This window comes from Doryrhamphus excisus, linkage group LG8, assembly GCF_037039965.1.
Source record: "Doryrhamphus excisus strain RoL-2023G ecotype Guam linkage group LG8, RoL_Dexc_Guam_v1.1, whole genome shotgun sequence".
In the NCBI taxonomy this organism is placed as follows: domain Eukaryota; kingdom Metazoa; phylum Chordata; class Actinopteri; order Syngnathiformes; family Syngnathidae; genus Doryrhamphus; species Doryrhamphus excisus.
The window spans coordinates 9,564,139-9,586,797 of NC_136364.1; the positions used below are offsets into that span (position 1 = coordinate 9,564,139).

Below are 22,659 nucleotides of genomic sequence, written 5' to 3' on the forward strand. Positions count from 1 at the left end.
GTCAAACTGTCTTTCGTTAATTATCAAAAAACATTCATGGTGATTATTAATCACAGTGACAACAAAAAATATGTTAGAGTATTATGTTTGAATTATTTTAAAATGATAATGTAATATTGTACTCCAATGGCGTTTAGCTAATTAACACGGCAGTCCTTCACTCTGACCACTGAGGGGCAGCAAAAGTCCTCGTCTGTGAAGAATTGCATCTCCCCCACAATAGCCACCACCCATCGTATTATTCTGTTATTGTTATTAATTCAAACATATGGCAATTCCTGCGTTCTTCGACGGAACACGGTAATAAAAAGTGCGATGGTCGTGGGTCTAGCATACTTCCGCAAAATATGAGCAGGGAGTGCAACTGCGCATGTGTGACATGACGTATGATATTTTGATCACGTGACGTACCGTAAAGCTTCCGGTTATTGACGCGCAATTATGACAAATTCACACTGAGCTGACGTGGTACAGTCCAAACAAGTGTCGCTTTGTAACTTCGGTGTCACTTTCTCATCATTATTGTAGCGTTTTGAAGCCCACAAAGTGGACTTTCTCGCTAGGATTAGCATTAGCCGAAGAAACGGGAAGAAGTTTTGATCTCAGCTGGAAGTAAGTTGATGGTGGTACAGCACTTATAGTCACCTGTCATATATGGGGCAATTTATTTGCAGGTCAACGTACACAAATGTACGTGTATATCATAGCTGAAACATTAAAGTACACGTTATTAATCGAAACAGTATTTTTCAAAACTTAAGTGTTGTTTTGAAGTTTTTTAAAGCGAGACCTCGGGCTCACATTGTGTGTTGTCCAGGTTCCTGTTTGGTGGTCTTCATCATGCGGCGCCGAGAGAGGAGCTCCCAGCTGGGACTGCTTCTCCTGGCCTCCCAGCTGTACCATGTGGGCTTCAACAACATCCCCCCTGTCACCTTGGCTGTTCTGGGCCTCAACGTGTACCTGTTCCTGTTCCCTGCAGCACCACTGATGCAGGTACTGGGAATATGTTTAACAGTGATACATACAAATATCCTACCCTCTCACACTGACTGTTGACCTCTGTTGACCCAGGCTTGTGTGAGTGTCAAGCAGGCGTACCTGTTGAAAGACTGGCGCCGCTTGCTGTTGTCGCCAGTGCACCACGCGGACGACATGCACCTGTACTTCAACATGGTGTCCTTCCTCATGAAAGGCATCAGACTGGAGCGGCGGCTGGGCAGCGTCTGGTTCTCCTATGTGCTGTCTGTCTTCTCTCTGCTCATAGGAGTAGTCTACGTAGGGCTGGAGGCAGCGCTCACTGAGCTGACCCAGGACCAGTCGTACAGCAATGCATGTGCAGTTGGCTTCTCAGGTTAAATTTAAATACAGTAGCTATCTGGAGGGGGGTTACATTCTAAGATAAAGCCATGCAAATAATGATAACTCATAAAAACGCTAAAATACCTGTTTATGATACTCTCTATATATCTACATTTTAATTTCAGTTTTGCCCATTAAGAAACAATTAGGCATACAGTATTGTTGCCATAAAACAACACATTAGTTCCAATTTTAAGTGAAAAAGAAATCTGACAATATGCGGTGAAGCGACCTGACATCTTTCATGTGATTTGACATTTGGTTTCATTTTCTTCTTTTTCTGACTCTCTCTAGGGGTGATTTTTGCCTTGAAGGTGCTCAGTAACCATTACTACCCAGGGGGTGTGACCTATGTGATGGGTTTCCCTGTGTCCAATCGCTATGCTAGCTGGGTGGAGCTTGTGCTGATCCATATAACAGCACCAGGGTCAGTAGTCGCACTAGTTCTGTTGGACGCACTATGGATTAAAGCGGCCAACAGAGAGCACCAGTGTTATTCTCATCTTCTTCATCAGGACCTCCCTGATTGGTCACCTGTCAGGTATTTTGGTGGGCCTGCTCTACACTTCTGGACCGCTGAAGAAGGTGATGAAGATGTGTGCAGGTATGCGACTATATGATCATGTAGAAGGCATATACACGACAATGATAACTTCACCTGTGTGCTCATCAGCATGGACAGCATCCAGCACCTTCACCTCAAGCTCCACCTACTCATCCTCAGGTGACCCCGTGCACTGCATCACTTGGTGTGCTGTTGAGACGACCCTGCATCAACATACGTGTGTGTGTGCGTAGGCTACAGTGGCACCAATGGAGGCTACTCAAGTAGAAGCCATGACTACACAGCCCGTGACTCATCTTACACAGGTGGACTGACAGAAGAGGAGCAGCTGGCGGCGGCCATCAGGAACAGCCTCTATGACAGAGGTGAGCATCAGGACGGCGGCGTTATTGTCTTAAAAGAACCTGCAAATCAAATACATTTTATTACTAAACAATTATTTTGTAAAAGAGGGGGACTGGGTCTTATAGAGCAGGAGAAGCTTAGTAATGACAAGGTGAGGGGCTTCAGCCTTAACCATCATCATATGAGCGCAGCTCAACTGTTTTGTTGGTTAGGACCCCGCAGCCACAGAGAAGGCCCTCCCCCTCCGTATGGTTTCCGCCTATCAGAGGAGGAGCTGCGCTGGAGGAGGCTGAGGAGGTTGGACAGCTGAACCTGAAAGGTGTTCCAGATGGAGACCACAGAGCCCAGGAATGCTGGTACACTTCCAAAAGGAGAAGTCGGCACACTGCCAGGCACTCTTGGCACGAGGAACTCATTGTGTTTGAACGTCAGCCATGTTGATCATGGCTGTTTTGATCTGCTTGGACTCTTTATGTGAAATGTCACGAGCACGATATTTTTATTGCGAAGGCGGGACTCAACTGCTTGTTGGACATGTTTGACAATGCACAATTAAAAAGACTATAGCACCTGGATCACGTCAAATCAAGTTTATTTATAGAGCCCTTAATCACAAAAGAGCCTCAACGGGCTTAACAAGCAGGCAACAGTAGACAACAGTAGATGATAGACAATAGACAACATCCTCTGATCTGAACCCCCATCAGGGCAAGGAAAAACTCAAAACCATCACAGATGGGAGAAATCCCCATTCTAGGATGACCAGGCTGCAATGGATGTCGAGAGGTTAACATCGTTTGTTTTGGTCAAATAGTTTGGAAAATAAATTACCCACAAAACTCCAGTGTGACTTATGTATGTTGTTTTCTACTTTATTATGGATTTTTGGCCTTGTGCGACTTATACTCCGGAGCAATTTATAGTCCAGAAAATACGGTACATATATACAAGTCGTCATTGCGTTGTGTCCGCTTGTTGTTACCTGTCACCGAGCTGCATTATAAAACGGTACAGAATAAATTGCTACGTGTTTGTTTCATTTGCAGGTTGTATTTAGCGCACTGCATGGATTGGCTGTGTGCTGAGAGTGTGAGCAGTGTGCGATTGCCAAGAGGGAGCATTGGTCCCAACCAAGAATGTTTTCACCCATTTGTGTTGGCGTGATTGAGGCCTCTGCTGGCCAACGATAGTCGTTTGATTTGCCTGGCAGAGGCTCCACTCCCATTCTGTAGTAACCACTGTTGTAGTAGAGTGAAACAATTGTTGGTTCGGGACATAAATACTTTGATCCTACAGAAAAACAACAGTTTCACTTGTGGTGCAAAACGACAGTCGTTAGGGTACAATAGAGTGGGGTGGCTGGCGGAGGCCTCGCCGCACCACAAACATTCTTAGTTGGGGCATAACACTACCTTGGAGAATAAACACCCTATCCAAGAACGGTTTTACTCTGACTAAATACTTGGGTCGTACAAGTATTTTTCCCTGAAGGTAAAAGCACGCCCCAACTAAGAATGGATTAAATGTTGTGTGGCAAAATTCTACACTGGTGGGTCATGACCCACTGTTCTCAGATGCAGTAACATTGTCATTCTGTATGCATTGGGTCAAGAATCCAGACTGCCTACCTGCACCGGAAGGAGTTGTTTCTGTGGAATCTGTCATTGGCCAGTCGAGCCCCACTCCATCCTTAATGACTGTTGCACCAGAAAAGAGTGAAATTATTCTTGGTTAAGGACATTTGCCTTAGAGAATATGACAAAAAAACAAGAGAGGTTTCACTTTAGTGGTGCTAAACGATAGTCATGAAGATACAATGTTGGGTGGCCGGCAGAGTGTGAAACACGAGTGAAATTTCCCAAACATTGTCTAGAGCAGGGGTGCCTACTAAAAATGCACACATTTATTTTTCACATTTCTTTGTCACTGCTCATACGCATACAACTGCACTAAGTACTGCAAAATAGTGGTGGGCAAAACCGTTCATTTCAGTGAACCCAATCATTCAGTAAAAAGATCCGTTCATTTCAGTCAATTGGTCATTAGCTTGTGATCTCCCCCTGTGCATAGACCCGGTCAGCCGTTTTCGAGTCAGTCCGTTCACTCATGTTCACGTTCCTTCCGACTCAAAAGCGCAACAACTAGTGCTGTGTCGGTCATGAACGAGATACACCCTGGACTGGTGGCCAGCCAATCACAGGGCACATATAGACAAACAACCATTCACACTCACATTCATACCTATGGACAATTTGGAGTCGCTAATAAACCTAGCATGTTTTTGGAATGTGGGGGAAACCGGAGTACCCGGAGAAAACCCACGCATGCACGGGGAGAACATTCAAACTCCACACAGAGATGGCCGAGGGTGAGATTGAACCCCGGTCTCCTAGCTGTGAGGTCTGCGCGCTAACCACCTTGAGAATTTAATACAATACAAATTGATGATTGCTATGATATAGAGAAGGGGTAGGATTGCAAGCACACGCCTTGTTCCTGCTCCTTCCCGTTGAATCGTTCTACTGTAAATATGATGTATTTTTATGGAACCTTGCACGCTTCAAATAAAGTAACCCATTTCAATGACAATCAGAATATTCCTACTTACTTCCTACTTATTATCACTGTCTGTCAATGTGGCTGTTGTATAATCTACTGCAATTAATGATTAATGACACACCCATTTATATTTTTAGCATGTGGGATAAACCAAAGCACTGTGAAGAGTGCATTTAGGGAAATCACGATAAAAAAAAAAAATTAACTTTCATCTGCTAACCAAACAAACAATGATCATAACAATTGTGCTGTACAATTATAAGCAATTATAGTGAACAATGTGATCACACCTTTCCTCCCTTCAAATAAACAGCAACTGGTTCATCATCTAAAAGCATGTTGTGTGCTTTTTCTTATACAGTGAAGAAAATAAGTATTTGAACACCCTGCTATTTTGGTATTTCTCCCACTTAGAAATCATGGAGGGGTCTGAAATTTTCATCGTAGGTGCATGTCCACTGTGAGAGAGATAAACTAAAAAGAAAAATCCAGAAATCACAATGCATGATTTTTTAACAATTTATTTGTGTGATACAGCTGCAAATAAGTATTTGAACACCTGTGTATCATCTAGAATTCTGACCCTGAAAGACCTGTTAGTCTGCCCATTAGAAGTCCACCTGCACTCCATGTATCATCCTGAATCAGATGCACCTGTTTGAGGTCGTTAGCTGCATAAAGACACCTGTCCACCCCATACAATCAGTAAGACTTTAACTTGTAACATGGCGAAGACCAAAGAGCTGTCCAAAGACACCAGAGACAAAATTGTACACCTCCACAAGGCTGGAAAGGGCTACGGAGCAATTACCAAGCAGCTTGGTGAAAAAAGGTCCACTGTTGGAGCTATCATTAGAAAATGGAAGAAGCTAAACATGACGGTCAATCTCAATCGGAGTGGAGCCCCATGCAAGATATCACCTCGTGGGGTCTCAATGATTCTAAGAAAGGTGAGGAATCAGCCCAGAACTACACGACAGGACTTGGTCAATGACCTGAAAAGAGCTGGGACCACCGTTTCCAAGGTTACTGTAGGTAATACACTAAGACGTCATGATGTGAAATCATGCATGGCACGAAAGGTTCCCCTGCTTAAACCAGCACATGTCAAGGCCCGTCTTAAGTTTGCATATGACCATTTGGATGATACAGAGGAGTCATGGGAGAAAGTTTTATGGTCAGATGAGACCAAAATAGAACTTTTTGGTCATAATTCCAATAAGCGTGTTTGGAGGAAGAAGAATGAAGAGTACAATCCGAAGAACACCATCCCTACTGTGAAGCATGGGGGTGGTAGCATCATGCTTTGGGGGTGTTTTTCTGCACATGGGACAGGACGAGTGCACTGCATTAAAGAGAGGATGACTGGGGCCGTGTATTGTGAGATTTTGGGGAACAACCTCCTTCCCTCTGTCAGAGCATTGAAGATGGGTCGTGGCTGGGTCTTCCAACACGACAACGACCCGAAGCACACAGCCAGGAAAACCAAGGAGTGGCTCCGTAAGAAGCATATCAAGGTTCTAGCATGGCCCAGCCAGTCTCCAGACCTGAACCCAATCGAAAATCTTTGGAGGGAGCTCAAACTCTGTGTTTCTCAGCGACAGCCCAGAAACCTGACTGATCTAGAGAAGATCTGTGTGGAGGAGTGGGCCAAGATCCCTCCTGCAGTGTGTGCAAACCTGGTGAAAAACTACAGGAAACGTTTGACCTCTGTAATAGCAAACAAAGGCTACTGTACCAAATATTAACATTCATTTTCTCAGGTGTTCAAATACTTATTTGCAGCTGTATCACACAAATAAATTGTTAAAAAATCATGCATTGTGATTTCTGGATTTTTCTTTTTAGTTTATCTCTCTCACAGTGGACATGCACCTACGATGAAAATTTCAGACCCCTCCATGATTTCTAAGTGGGAGAAATAGCAAAATAGCAGGGTGTTCAAATACTTATTTTCTTCACTGTATATACAGTATGTATTCTGGTGACTTGGTAATAAATAACTCAATTAGAGAGTGAGCTAAAGTGTGCATGAAGCTTGAAAGCTAAATATAAACAAACAACCATTCACTCTCACATTCATACCTATGGACAATTTGTGGGAGTGGGAATGTGGGAGGAAACCGGAGTACGCGGAGAAAACCCATGCAAACTCTACACAGAGATGGCCAATGGTGGAATTGAACTCGGGTCTCCCAGCTGTGAGGCCTGCGCGCTAACCACTTGATACACCGTGCATAATAATAATAATAATATTTGTCGTGGAATGATAATTTTGTAGGTTTTTATCAAAAAACAGTGCAATATTCTCAGGTGATTTTGTGTTATTTCCGAATAAAAACTTACTGTGCTAATAAAGTATTACTTATAAGCTCTGGCCAAATTATTTCAGGAAATGTAATTGATTAATAATCTAAAAGCCAAATCACAAAAAAGGTCACAATTCATTCAGATTTATAGATTGATGATGCATCAAACTTAGTATCGGTATCAGTATCAACGATACTGGCCCTGTATTTACTTGATATTGGATCTAATGTTCAATCTTTGCTAAAATGTTTTGCAGTTTCCACCTTAATTTGGACATTTTTGCACCTTTTATATTGATATTTTCAGCTGTAAATAATGTGCCATGTCAAGGACTAAAGTGTGTTGTCTGTTTTGATGAAAACATAGTCAACAATAGAAATTTCCTCTTATTTGCTGATCAGTGGCGTAACCCCTGTGATAATAAGGACACGGACCGTGGGATAATAGAAAGTCATTTCAGGTACCCCCCGGCCTTGAACTGAATCCAGCAGCAACACCAAAGTCGGCTACATTGGAAAAAGTAACCAAGTGCCAAAGTGGCACTTCCTGCTTCCAAGTCAGGCACACCTTTGGTGGTTAATGTTGTTGCCAGTAAATGGCAGCCAATTATCATTAGAATGACTCAAGATTGCATGACACTCCCTGCCAAACTGTCTTCTGTTGAAGGACCCCGTTTTGACAGTGAAAAAAACAAAAGGCATGGGCCTGAAAATTTGGTAACAATAATGTGTACAAAATCACACTAGTTAATGAGGAACAAACCAACCTAACCCTAAGTTAGCCTTTTGTTCCCTTTGTTCTTCATTACCTTCTCAGTGTTTTTGTATACCCTATTGTAAAGTTAGACAGAAAAATCTTCATATGGTTAAACATGAATGCGAATGCTCATCAGCGATGTAGTGCATCAAAGCTGACTTTTTCCCCACTTCGTCCCGTGAGCCGATTTGTGGTTGTTTAGTTGTTTGTTAGTTTTTTTTTTTTGCTTCTCAAAACAATATGCGTTCAAAAGAGTAATACGTTTGCAGCACAAAAGTCACACCGCTCAATCGCTCGGCGTTACTTTCTCTCCATTTGTGTTTCAGTTCCGCTGCCATCTTCTGATGTAGCGGCCCATTAAGACACCACTAGAGTGACCTCAACAAGAATATCAACTACAATAGATTCATTTTTGTCCACTGGACAGCCTTTATTCATGATGGTGGCAGCTTGATTCTGAAACAGACAATTTCTGTCTACATTATTTCCCTATGGGAACATGTGTGGGACAATGGATGCATTTGGACTAAGAGGCTCCTCTGCTGATTCAATTTCAATGGCTGCCTGACGGAATTATTATCCTTATTTGTTAAGCACGGCATGACTGCACTTGTATTCATCAGAGTATGACAACTGTCATAGAGAGTATGACAACTGTTATCAACCTAACCTGACAAGCTTCTGTAAAAAAGTGGGAAATAAAAGTCCAAAAAACTTGATAAAGCATCTTAAACTGGGTAGGCCGTTACAGGGCGGGGGAACCAGGGGACCCAGATCCACAACCAGGCCCCGAGCCAACGGAGATACAAACCGCCAAGGGATAACACCCCAGCCCCCCCTCAACCCCAGCAGTGAGGCAGACAAAAGAGCGGGTGAGGGGGAAGGCAGCAAGGCAACCCACTGCGCCGGCCGACACCTGCCGGGAAGCAAATCCCCAGAGAGGAAGTGCCACAGGCTGTCACACACTTTTAGGAGGATGCTCAGCCTCTGCTGTCACCTGTCACTTCATTGCCAGTGAGGGGGGCGTGGCCTCACTTCATTTTTAACATTCCCGCGGGGAAACCCGCCCTCAGTGGAACAAAACTTGATCGCCATGTGCTAATTACTCCTAAGCAGCACCTCTCACTCTGCTCAGCCACGTCTGCTTTTAGAGACCACACCGTGCTCGCTACCTGGCGATCTTTTCATGGCTGTGAGGTCCAGACGATGGAAGCTTTTTCTACTGATCAATGGGATGGGGCTGGTGGCGTTCATGACAGTGTGGACCGCCATTAACACCCGCCCGTTTCAAAAGATCTTGCACCCGGACATTCCAGTGGACGCGAGGAGGCCGAGGCTGACTGGCTGGACCGTAAAGGATGAGCTAGGCAACCGGGTCAAGTCGTTGGAGGACATCGTGTACGGACACATGAACGGTAGAACCAGAACCTATTTCATAAGATGTTAGGTCAGAAAGAATACATAAAGTATTTGTATATGTACTTGTACTGTATGTAGTACTCTCACAATAAACTTACATGATGATTACAGTACATGACATTATCAAGGATTGGCACAACACTAAGTGCAGTTTTACTATTTTTACTATTTTACTATGGATGGAAGTCAGTGACCTTGCTGTGCGCTTCGGTCTCTCAGGTCTGTCCAAACCCCTGGGCCTGATCGAGGGTGGCAGCAATGGGAGCCAAAACAGACCGCTGCCCACGGTGCCCCCAAACAAGAAGAAAGAAGCCCAAAATGTGAACGATCATTACGGCTACAACGTCTACTTGAGCGACAGAATCTCTCTGGACCGCACCATTCCGGATTTCAGACCCAGCAGGTGAGTGTACGTCCAACTTGGAGGGTCTGTCTGACATAAATATAGCTCAAAAAATAAACTCAGGTCATGTGCTCCCAAACAGGAAACTAGCATGAATGATAGCAAATACAATAATCTCTTTTATGTAACGCTTATAACAATAATAATCCCGCTTGTGTCTGCAGATGCAAAGAGCTGTCCTACCCGAGCAAACTCCCCCAAATCGCCCTCATCTTCATCTTCGTCGACGAGGCTCTGTCCATCATCCTGCGTGCAGTGCACTCAGCTGTCAATCATACGCCACCCCACCTGCTGAAGGAGATCATCCTGGTGGACGACCACAGTGACGACGGTCCGTAAAATGAACCGCTCCATTCCTAATATTTTTTATGATGTTGCGTCATTTTCTCGCAAATTCAACTCCCTCACACATGTTGTCCAGTCAAATTTGTCCCAAACACGCACGTCAACTGCCGGACCAATCAAACACCTAATGGCTTCTTTGTTGATTTGACACTTGTGGACCTGTGATGCTTATTAAAAGCAACGCTTGTGTTACAATTAACAGGGTCCGACTGTTTCAAAACTGGTTTTCAGCAAGATACTTTACCACAAGTCTGGTATTTATTTTTTTTAATTTATAGCCACAAAATAAACCCCATGGGGCTAAATAAATTTAGCAGCATTTTGATAAAGAAGGTGAGAGAAACCCTCCTCTCAAACCGCTCATTGCAGTCTTTGCCAGCAAAAGTGATGTTAAATGTTTATTTATCCATTTCATGCATTCATTTATTTTCTACCGCTTATCCTCACAAGGGTCACCGCCGTGCTGGAGCCTTTCCCAGCTGTCTTTGGGCAAGAGGGTACACCCTGGACTGGTCGCCAGCCAATCACAGGGCACATATAGACAAACAACCATTCCCACTCAAATTCATACCTATGGACAATTTGGAGTCGCCAATTAACCTAGCATGTTATTGGAATGTGGGAGGAAACCGGAGTACCCGGAGAAAACCCATGCATGCATGGGGAAAACATGCAAACTCCACACAGAGATGGCAGAGAGTGGAATTGAACTCGGGTCTCCTAGCTGTGAGGCCTGCGTACTAACCCCTTGTGTTTCATTTATTATTCGACGATTCGGACACTTTGGTAATGGTTTCCAAATAAGGAAACCAAAGGTTCCACTGTTATGTGGTATGGTAGTAAGGAATTTATATTTCAATTTTCAAAAAATTGAATTGTTGGAAATTGCAATTTTTGGCATTTATAGTGAATCAAGTGGTGAGTATTTTCACTTGGCAAGAATGCTTGCGTGTTTGTGAGGGGGAGGAAGTGTTTGGGTCCAGGAGGAAAAAGTCTGATGAGTTCACTGACAGATCAAACGCAACATGTTGGATTGCTTTGGTACATTGTTGTTGTGTGCATGAGTGTGATAGCAGGACTACTTGTCGTCACAGGCCTTAGGGGAAAAGTGCACTTTTTTAGAATTTTCCCAATCATCCACAATTCTTCTGTGAGTCATGAATACAGGTCTTTCTCTTTTCTGTGCATTCTAAAGATATAAAAACAGCTAAAAGAGGCAGCTACGAATGGATATAATGGGACGCACCTATTCTGCCTAAAAAGCCTTCTGAAAAAACACAAAAAATGCTCAATTTACATAATATGTTCAGCATATTAATCAAGCTACAGCAACATTGTTTATGAATAAAATGATTACACCATAGAACTACTTTACTGGCATAGTGACACCTCGCGCGCCGGCCTCACAGCTAGGAGAACCGAGTTCAATTCCACCGTCGGCCATCTCTGTGTGGAGTTTGCATGTTCTCCCAATGCATGTGTGGGTTTTCTCCAGGTACTCCGGTTTCCTCCCATATTCCAAAAACATGCTAGGTTAATTGGTGACTCCAAATTGTCCATAGGTATGAATGTGAGTCCAGTGTGTACCCCTCCTCTCGTCTGAAGACAGCTGGTTACAGCACCCCCGCGACTCTCATGAGAATAAGCGGTAGAAAATGATTGAATGAATGAGTGACACTTCGCCACACCACGCCAGCTAGCTTTTATCCAGCTAGGGACTAGCTTCACCACAGGATCTCCTGTAGCGTATCAGTGCCGCGCACACAACGCCTCAGTCCACTATACTGAAAGGTAAAGCCACATATTGGAGCTCTCGTCAATGCTGCTTTGAGTTTGGAAACATTAATGCTAAGTGTAGCTTTTGTTTCTATGTTCCTATGTGAAACCAGGAAGTAAGTTCCACTAATGCTTAAAATTACCAAAATAAATGAATTGATAAATAAATGAATGAATTTACTACATGGTCAGAACATGTATATCGGAAGTTGGAAGTTTTTGGAGGGGTTTTAAAAAGATAAGATATGCCATTATTTGTCCCTCAGTGGGGATTTTTCCAATTAATGGTGGGCTTTCTAGGCGTGTTCCATTACGTGCATGGAATTACCTGCTACTTTTTACCTGTTTTGACATATTTAGAACACACAAGAATGAGAATGACGTGTGGTCATGTCTCACATAAGGACTTAGGATGATGGGCGGGCAACCCCCCCCCCCAAAAAAAGCACTTTCCCTTTAAAAACCTTCGTCATGTGTGACAGTCATGTCATAATGGATATGGCTTCCTCAAAAGGGCAGTGTATCAAGTATGCTAGCTATTTTTCAAAGGCATATTTTCTGCCATTTAAAAGTAATTTTAAACCCATTTAACAATTCTAATTCTTGTGTAGCACATCAAATATTACAGTTGAACTGCTCTTGCTATATTTGTTCAATAAATTCATATAAAACAAGCAAGGAAAATATTGCTGTCTTGTAGACTTAGCCTGACGAGGCGCATTTGTCCAAATACGCTTATATAAGCCACTCAATAAATATCACTGTCATTTTTTAATTAACACGTTATTTTGTGGTATTAAGTACCAAAAAGTGTCACGTTGATTTATGTTCAGGGCGGTCAAAAATAGCATATTACTGATTAATTCATTGGAATCCATAATCCATAATTAGAATCCATAATGTGTAGAGTAATAACACATGGGCATTGTGTCAAGACGCACCTCTCTGTTATGACAGCACACGAAGACATAACCGCGTCCCAACGTAGCCACTCAAACTCTGACGCATACGTTTATTCTAACCGGAACATATCAACAGCAGTGCAATTCCAACATCGTATACAATATAATAGCTCCATCTCTTACCCACTCGCAACGGATTCCTCCTCGCATTACTCATTGTTACGAGCCGAACGTGAGGTGCATTCAGGGACGCTCTGAACATCACAAAAACCGCTTTAAAGTGTCATGAGTGTGTGGCCTATAAATAAACAGAAAGACAAGGAACACTATTCGTAGCACTCACTAATGTGACTCTACACTGCGGAAGTTGCAACATCCAAGCATAACAAATAGCTCGCAAATCCCAGAAAATACAGCTACAGGCGCACAGGTGTCTCTGAACGCAACACCTAATTGTTAGTGTGATTCAAATGTTCTGCTCCTATTCAAGAGACTAGAATTAAACAAATACATTTTCTTTCAGCGGGCTGCACGGCGGACGAGTGGTTAGCGTGCAGACCTCACAGCTAGGAGACCAGGGTTCAATTCCACCCTCGGCCATCTCTGTGTGGAGTTTGCATGTTCTCCCCGTGCATGCGTGGGTTTTCTCCGGGTACTCCGGTTTCCTCCCACATTCCAAAAACATGCTAGGTTAATTGGCGACTCCAAATTGTCCATAGGTATGAATGTGAGTGTGAATGGTTGTTTGTCTATATGTGCCCTGTGATTGGCTGGCCAACAGTCCAGGATGTACCCCGCCTCTCGCCCGAAGACAGCTGGTATAGGCTCCAGCAACCCTCGTGAGGATAAGTGGTAGAAAATTAATGAAATTAATAAATTAATCGGCAGACCTAAACCTAAAGCAGTAGAAAATGAATGAATGAATGAATTTTCTTCAGTATGATTTAAATTTTCAGTTCATTTGTAGCTGCATGGGCATGATTCAGACATAGTGGCAAATGGTGATTAATCCTGATTCATTCATTTGAAAACTGCGCCCAATGCCACAGACGTTAGACAAAAAAACAAAAAAACTACACAAGTGATGCTCCAATCAGGGCTTTATTTTTCAGATTCTGATTATCCCTTTGTCAAACAGGGACTGGTCTACCGACAATATTAAATATATATTTTATATCAGCCCATGCATTTTACAATGAAAGCAATCCCTAAATGTCGTCAATAGGTGACAGTTTTAAGCGGTTCAACCCTGGAGGAGACAAACCTGTCTGTCCTGTCTGCTTTGAAGCTGCGTTTAAGGCAATTAGGTGACGTCAGCACAAGCGGTGGTGTGCCAAGAGTTCAAACCTTTTGCCTCCATAATAAGCAGAACATCATTACAACATTAGAACGTTAGCTCATGCATACCACAACGGCCACCTGCTCTGGGGTTGGACTCAAACAGCAGGAACTACATTTTTTTGCTTTTCAACCAGCAGGCTTCTTCACAGACAGTGACTTTGGGACTTGATGAGAGTTGATGTAACTGTGAGAAGGTGCGACGCCATGTTTCTCTTTGTGTCGGATGGAAAAAGTTCAGTATTGTGAAAGCTGTCATTCATTGCTCTCTGGTCTGAACTGAAATCCTCCTGAAATCAAATAACGGTAGCTTGCCTATGAATGAATGAATGCATGCATGTGAATGATGTTGTGTTTTACGGCTTCCAGAGCAGCTGAAAGGACCTCTGGAGAACTATGTGAAAAAGCGCTACCCCGGCCTGGTCAAGATCGTCAGGAACCAGAAGAGGGAGGGGCTGATCCGGGCCAGATTGGAGGGCTGGAAGGTGGCCACCGCAGAGGTGACGGGCTTCTTTGACGCCCACGTGGAGTTTACCCCATTCTGGTGAGACAATCACGAGGTAGGAGGTAGTCCCGTAGGGCCAGTGATGGGAATAATGGCATTTAAAATAACGGCGTTAGTAACTTTTTTCAGTAACGGGTAATCTAAGTAATTACTTTTATTGTCAGCATAACGCTGTGTCCATTTTTGACACCCCGTAATTGCACGTTACTGAAGTCGCCTAAAAATATATCACCGACTTCATGACTAATCTGCAGCGCAGTGAGAGAGGGGGCGCAATAACCACTTAAGCAATGACGATTGGCTCAGGTTTTAGTAAAACATTCTTATCTCACAGACTGCACTCAGTCTTTCTCCTCCGATCCCTCCCCAGTCACCACAGGTGTGTCCCAGGGCTCTGTCCTGGGGCCCCTTCACTTCATAACCTTCTCCCCCACGGCCATATCTTACGCAAATTCAACATTCAGTTCCACTTCGCTTCGCGGATGACACTCAGCTCTACCTTTCTTCCAAACCTAACTCTACACTCCCACCTCCCTCCCTCACCTCCTGTGTCTCTGAAATAAAATCACGGTTCACCTCTAACTTTCTGAAACTTAGCAGCAATAAAACTGAATTCTTACTCATTGGCACCAAATCCACCTTATCTAAAGTTGACTCCTTCTCTCTCTCTCCATCGACAGCTCCTTAGTCTCCCCCTCCCCTCAGGTCAAGAGTCTGGGCGTCATCCTTGACAGCACACTATCTTTTCAATCTCACATTAATAACGTCGCCAGCTCAGCTTACTTCCATTTGCGCTACATTAATCATCTACGCCCCTCCTTCACCCTCCACACCACCGCCATCCTCGTCCATAGCCTTGTCACTTCCTGCCTCGACTATTGTAACTCACTCCTCTTCGGCCTCCCTCAAAAATCCCTCCGTAAACTACAACTGGTTCAGAACTCTGCTGCCCGCATCATCACCAGAACCCCCTCATCCCACCACATCACCCCCATCCTGCAGCAACTCCACTGGCTCCCAGTGACTCAAAGAATCACCTACAAAGTCCTTCTGTACATCTACAAGTCCATCCATAACCTTGCCCCCCCCCACCCCCTTACCTCTCTGACCTCGTGCACATTCTCAATCCATCTCGTTCCCTCAGATCTTTCTCCTCCCTCTATCTCACTGTTCCCTCTGCATGCCTTAGCACTATGGGGAGCAGAGCTTTGAGCCGCTGTGCTCCCCAACTCTGGAACTCTCTGCCACCAGACCTCCATAACGCTGCCACTCTTCCCATCTTCAAATCCAAACTCAAAACTCATCTGTTCAAACGTGCTTATTCTCTTTTACTGCTTCACATGCCTCCCCCATTTATTGCATGTTCTTATTTATTGTATGTTCTCTTTTATATTGGTGTTTTTATATCTTCTGTACAGCGACCTTGGGTGTCCTGAAAGGCGCTTTGAAATAAAATGTATTATTATTATTATAAAATTGCGTCTTCAGCCAATCAGAGAACTTGAGTGGGCGGGTGTTTAGAGCACATAAGCAATGAGGATTGGCTGAGGTTTAGTAAGATTACGTTTTCAGCTAATCAGAGAACTTGAGTGGGCGGGTGTTTAGAGTATGTCCAAAGTGCGATACAGCATAGCGAGAGATGATGGTGAGGAGGACTCTAGTGAGAAGACAACGTTTGCCAAATGCAAGTACAGACACTACTTTAACCTCGTTGATGTCAAAAGGTAAAATGTACATTATGTCCCCTAAAAAAACTTCGTCCACGTCATGTGTGAGCAACTCAAACCCACAGAAACACATGTCGGCTGCAATAACTGCAAACCTCTGTAATGGTACCCGTCTTTGCTGTTACTTTTACTTTTTGTAGGGGAGTAACTCAGTAACTTTTTTTGAGAATAACTAAAACGAATTACTTTTTTAAAGTAACATATTCAACACTGCGTAGGGCATAATGTATCAAACTCATCCATTATTGGGTTAGTCAATAAAAAACGCACATACTATATACTATATTTGGGTCTGACTGTACTACCATTAGTATCAATACTATTGATGTCTGGATTAATCCGTACGTCCCTGCAGCACAGACAATAATATGCTTCTCAGGGCTGAGCCCATTCTGTCCAGAATCAAAGAGGACCGCACGAGGATCGTCCTGCCCACCATCGACAACATCAAGCATGACACCTTTGAGGTGCAGCCCTATTCCAATCCGGCCCACGGCTTCGACTGGCAGCTGTGGTGCCTGTACGCGAAGACGCCCATAGAATGGCTGCAGAAGAATGATGACACCGCCCCCATGAGGTGGTCCAAACTCCTCCCTCCAAACACATCAGCTGGTTGGAAACGCGTCGTTGAATGTACATGCCTGTGTTTTGTTGCCGTCGCAGGAGTCCCGCCATGATCGGCTGTTCCTTCCTGGTCAACAGGGTCTACTTTGAAGAGCTGGGCCTGTTCGACCCGGGCATGGATATCTACGGAGGGGAGAACGTGGAACTGGCCATCAGGGTTTGTGTGTCCTGTTTCTCCTTTAAGTGGCCAAGAAAGCATATGTGCTAGCTTAGCTGCTTGCTCAACGTGTACCCCAGCCCATCCTACTCCACTGGTGGCCCTCAATAACATCACACCAACTCCCAACATTTTTGCAGCAGATTCCTAAAAACAGCAGAATGCTCCTGTTATATACAGGATCTTTGACTAGCTTTTTTTGTAGTACTTCCTTAAAACATCAGACCTCCTGTCATATAGATCATCTTTGACTTGGTATTTTACAATAGGTCTTTATAAACAGCAGAGCGCTCCTGTCATAAAGATGATCTTTGACTAGCTTTTTTGTAGAGGTCTTTACAAAGTGCTTGCGTTTTATAGAGGATCTTTGACCAGCGTTTTTTTTTGCAGTAGGTCCTTTAAAATGTCAGGGCTCCTCCTGTCATATAGAGGATCTTTGACTTTTTTTGCAGTAGGTCTTTAAAATGTCAGGGCTCCTCCTGCCATATATAAGATCTTTGACTTTTTTTTTACAGTAGGTCCTTAAAAACAGCACATCGCTCTGCCATATTGAGGATCTTTGACTAACTCTTTTTGCAGTTGGACCTTTGCTTGTGTGTTACAGGGGATATTTGACCAGCTGTTTTGCAGTCGGTCCTTAAAAACATCAGAGCTGCTGTAAAATACAGGATCTTTGGCTTGCTTTTTTGCAGTTGGTACTAAAATTCAAAAAAAGAGCTCAGCACTGTTACATCGAGGATCTTGGACTACCTTTTTGTACAGTTGCGCCATATAGATGATCTTTGACTATCTTTTTGCAGTGAATCTTTAAAAACAGCATCGTAGAGGATCTGTGACTACTATGAACATCTCTTTTGGTTAATGATTTTCTGACTTTATATAAGAGTATGTTAGCCATTTGCTGCTAAAATGAAAGCGAAAGTGAATACAAGCGACAAGTTTGCCCCACTCCACCCCAAACAATTGAGTTGAATAACCCCCATTTGTCTAAGAGGCGGTAGAAGCACAGATGTCATGGTTCTCCATGTTATATTTCTTACCTGTGGTGGCTCCATGACTCCGCCCCTCCTCCCCTACAGGCGTGGACATGTGGCGGCAGCATGGAGATTCTTCCGTGTTCCCGAGTGGCTCACTTAGCACGCTTCAAGAAGCCCTACTTGGTAGACAACATCGCCAACCTAATGCGGCGGAACGCCCTGCGCGTGGCCGAGGTGTGGATGGACGAACTGAAGTTCAACGTCTACATGGCCTGGAACATCAACATGGAGGTAACACATTGGCATGCTCTCATTCGTGCACTTGAAACCAAGCTCTAATCTGCTGTGACCACTTCCTCAGAAACATGGCATCGACTATGGAGACATCTCTGAGAGGGTGGAGCTGAGGAAGAGACTTCAGTGTAAAAACTTCCAGTGGTACCTGGATAACATCTACCCGGGCCTAGGGAACTTCAATAACACCATCCGATACGGAGATGTCAGTCTACGCCATCATCTCCGCCTGACTTTGTTGGACATACTCAGCTGAAAGAAGAAACATACGTTGTCATTTCAGATGCGCAACTCCGAAATGAAGAATTTGTGTTTGGACCAGGGCGCCGATGGTGACAATGCGGTCATCTTGTACCAATGCCACGGGATGTGGCCTCAGGTAGGACAGACGTGTCGTATCACTTTCTCACATGGTGTGGTCCTTAAGATACGATACATTCGATTCAAAGGCTTTGTCTACATACGATAAACCACCTATGGTTCTATACCTGAGTCCCCAGTTATTCCCTTGGCAATACAAATAAAGATTTCCAGGGGACAGGGGAACAATGGAAGTGGACTGGAGTGGTATATGAAGGCCTAATGGCTGATGGCCAACAGGTGTGCAGAGCAGGAGAGCAAGGCAGGAATCCACTGCACGACAGAAAAGAGACAACAGGGGGCAGCAGACCAAAACAAGTGCATTCATTCATTTTCTACTGCTTTTTCCTCACGAGGGTCGTGGGGGTGCTGGAGCCTATCCCAGCTGTCTTCGGGCGAGAGGCGGGGTACACGCTGGACTGGTTGCCAGCCAATCACAGGGCACATATAGACAAACAACCATTCACACTCACATTCATACCTATGGACAATTTGGAGTCGCCAATTAACCTAGCATGTTTTTGGAATGTGGGAGGAAACCGGAGTACCCGGGGAAAACCCACGCATGCACGGAGAGAACATGCAAACTCCACACAGAGATGGCCGAGGGTGGAATTGAACCCTTGTCTCCTAGCTGTGAGGTCTGCACGCTAACCACTGACCGCCGTGCCGCCCAAAACAAGTGCAGATCATGACAATTACAACTTTATTCTTATAAAATGACTTTTTGTTGTAGGATTACACCTTTTTTCAACACACATTTTTGACTTTGTTCCCGTAAAAGTGTCACAATCCTCAAGCTAGCCTGTGTGACAGTTTAGTTGGTTTCTGCTTCTATGCCTAGGTTCCTGTTCTATGCTCTTGTTTTGGTAGCATTTCCTGTTTTGCCCTGGGTTTTGTCTGCCTGCTTTGCTTTTCCCTTTTCATTCGCACCTATTGCTATTTGTGTTCCCCTCCTATTTAGTTCAGCACCCTAGTTTGTTGTTGCATTGTTTGTTGTAGCTCCCCATGCTACTCCAACCGTCTTTGTTCGTGTCATGCTGCTGTATATCAGCCATTTCCAATTAAATATTCTTTTGTTTATCTGCACTTGGCTCTCCTGCTCTCTGCATACTGGGGCCGTGTCACAATGCTGAAGCCAAGATGTAACAAAAAGTACTTTCACATTTTTGCTGGATTTAAAATTTTTTATAGTTTATACAAAAATATCCCTGGTCACCTCACGCTTTGAATTTTGCAACTTCACTCAACCACAATTTTTCAAATATATTATATTAATAATGACTGTTTTGTGGATTTCTGCAGCAGATGACTAGTCAAAAAATATTCATATTGAAGCACATTTCATATATTTTGTTGCCTTAATTGTGCCTTTGTATGCATAAAATGGCTAGATGATTCATTCATTTTCTACCGCTTATCTTCACGAGGGTGCTGGAGCCTATCCCAGCTGTCGTCGGGCGAGAGGCTGGTCGCCAGCCAATCACAGGGCACATATAGACAAACAACCATTCACACTCACATTCATACCTATGGACAATTTGGAGTCGCCAATTAACCTAGCATGTTTTTGGAATGTGGGAGGAAACCAGAGTACCCGGACAAAACCCACGCATGCACAGGGAGAACATGCAAACTCCACCCAGAGATGGCCGAGGGTGGGATTGAACTCGGGTCTCCTATCTGTGAGGCCTGTGCGCTAACCACTCGTCTGCCGTGCACCCCTGGCTAAATAATGTAAAATACATTGTGATGACACGAGTATAGCAGGTTTGGTCACTAGTAATATTACTGTATGACACCCAAGCACCAGACTCGATCGCTGGAACAACAGGTTTGAATGATCTCACAGCAGGCACAATAATCCCTAACACGGGCTACCGTAACCCACGCCCAGCTAAAACTCTCCACCCCAATGTTATTTCCTGTCAGCTCCCCAAGCACCGGAACACACAAGTCTGTCTTAAATGGCTTATTTTGTCTTATTATGTGGACTATATTGAGTAATAGGAGTGTAAATGTGACTATAGGGGTGTTATTTCATGTCTAGGGGGCTCTAATAATGTTTAGAAAACAAAAGAGGTTTTCTATGCTCTAAAAAGGAATCTTACTTGGCAGAAATCCACTTACCACGGTCGGGTCTGTTCCTTCACATTTAATTGTCCTTTGTTAATTGTCCTTGGCGGTGACATTTGTCCTCACGTTGTGGCCTTCAGCTGACTCGTTACACCACAGAGCATCAGCTGATGTTGGGATCACTGGGCACCTTCTCCTGGAGCGCTCGCTGCCTGGTAGACGATCCCAGCAAAAACGAACCGCAGCACATGGTCTGCAACCAGGTGATGGACGTGCAGAGGACAAGGTGGATTTACAGTCAGGTGAGACCTGCGTCTTGTGAGGTGAAGGGGTTGGCGGAGGCAAGAGGCGGTCTGTCACAGAGAGTTTCTTACCACAGAACAAGTCAGTGATAAACATGGCCACGGGGCGCTGCTTGGAGGTGGTGCCCATCAAGGAGGAGCCCTTCGTCAAGGTGGTGCTGCAGACTTGCTCTGGACAGTGGTGGACCATAAACCATTTTAATGCCATCCCATGACATGAAATAGAATATTCATGCAAATCAGCCAGCCGCTATTTGTCCGGGTTAAAATACAAAATAATCTAATATGCATGTATAGGTCAAAAGATGACTGCTATACAGTATATATTATACTCTACTTCTACTGTCAATACTATACATTACACACAGCTACTACCAATAGTACTGCTGGAACTAGCCACTCAGTGTTTTATCTCACCATGTATAAACATGTACATTATTATTTATAAATGAAAAATGTGTAAATATGTACATTGCGTAGAAAGATATGTTTTTACTTTAACTGCCCTGAAAAAGTTTGATTCACTGTCCATGCTAGCATGTTTTGCTGCATGCAGTTGACGGCTACACAATAAAGAGTTTTAGCTTGTTGCTCATTTAGGGCAGTGGTGATGCCCAACAAAGACATTCTATTGCGGCTCTGAGACTTCATCAACAGGAGCGTGATCCATGGTGATCCATGGTGATCCCTCTCTCCTTCCGCTGTTCTTCACCATGTTACCCTCCCCCCCAAGCAATGTCTTGTTTTGTTTGACAGTCCGATGACCCGCTTCTGCCAATGCCCACTGAAGCTGAGTCAAGTGTTTTCCACATGAGGAGAAAAACACAGCAACATGAGGCCAAGGAGTACCACAGGGCTGCTTTCTCAGCCCCCAACCTCTGCTATGTCGATACACATCTTTAACTGTTTCACTGACAAAGCATTCAATTTAAACACACATTTGCTGCCATTCATTTGCAAACAGGAAGCTGTAACTGTCGACACGTCAAGATATGACCACAGGTCTCCCTTTCTTTAGTGCAAGGGGACGCATTCTTGGCAAATGCGCAAAGGATACGAATAGGCATAGAGTGCAAAGTCAACCCAAAGCAAGAGAGGGAGAAAACACAGGAATAATCCGACACAGCGCTCATTGCTGCAGTGATTGACAGCATGCAGCAGATAAAAATGGCAGAACTCAAGACTCACTGGTGTTGTCATGGTACAGCTGCTACCTTTTAACACTGAGGTCATGTGCTGTTAATTTGTTCTAAACTTATTTATTTCAATTAAACATGTTGTTAACAGGGGCGGCACGGCGGTCGTGTGGTTAGCGCACAGACCTCACAGCTAGGAGACCAGGGTTCAATTCCACCCTCGGCCATCTCTGTGTGGAGTTTGCATGTTCTCCCCGTGCATGTGTGGGTTTTCTCCGGGTACTCCGGTTTCCTCCCACATTCCAAAAAAAAGCCTTTGACTCCAAATTGTCCATAGGTATGAATGTGATAGGCTCCAGCACCCCCCGCGACATTTGTGAGGAAAAGCGGTAGAAAATGAATAAATGTTGTTAACAGTTTGGAG

At 44.1% G+C, this 22,659-nt stretch overlaps 2 protein-coding genes across 2 annotated transcripts; both read left to right on the forward strand.

Moving 5' to 3' along the window:
• The first annotated feature begins 417 nt into the window (after window positions 1-417).
• rhbdd1 (rhomboid domain containing 1) lies at window positions 418-2,854 on the forward strand. The gene is made up of 8 exons (XM_058080113.2): window positions 418-612; window positions 818-993; window positions 1,072-1,351; window positions 1,654-1,786; window positions 1,875-1,963; window positions 2,033-2,083; window positions 2,158-2,289; window positions 2,482-2,854. Exons 2-8 carry the CDS (start codon window positions 841-843, stop codon window positions 2,577-2,579), a joined length of 936 nt encoding a protein of 311 aa, XP_057936096.2. The 5' UTR covers window positions 418-612; window positions 818-840; the 3' UTR covers window positions 2,580-2,854.
• A 6,164-nt stretch (window positions 2,855-9,018) lies between these two features.
• LOC131135034 (polypeptide N-acetylgalactosaminyltransferase 17-like) lies at window positions 9,019-22,620 on the forward strand. The gene is made up of 11 exons (XM_058080826.2): window positions 9,019-9,309; window positions 9,533-9,716; window positions 9,881-10,047; window positions 14,447-14,621; window positions 16,689-16,886; window positions 16,973-17,090; window positions 18,170-18,358; window positions 18,429-18,566; window positions 18,645-18,740; window positions 20,938-21,099; window positions 21,177-22,620. The coding sequence occupies exons 1-11, from the start codon at window positions 9,081-9,083 to the stop codon at window positions 21,312-21,314; spliced, it is 1,794 nt and encodes a 597-aa protein (XP_057936809.2). The 5' UTR covers window positions 9,019-9,080; the 3' UTR covers window positions 21,315-22,620.
• Window positions 22,621-22,659: the final 39 nt, after the last annotated feature.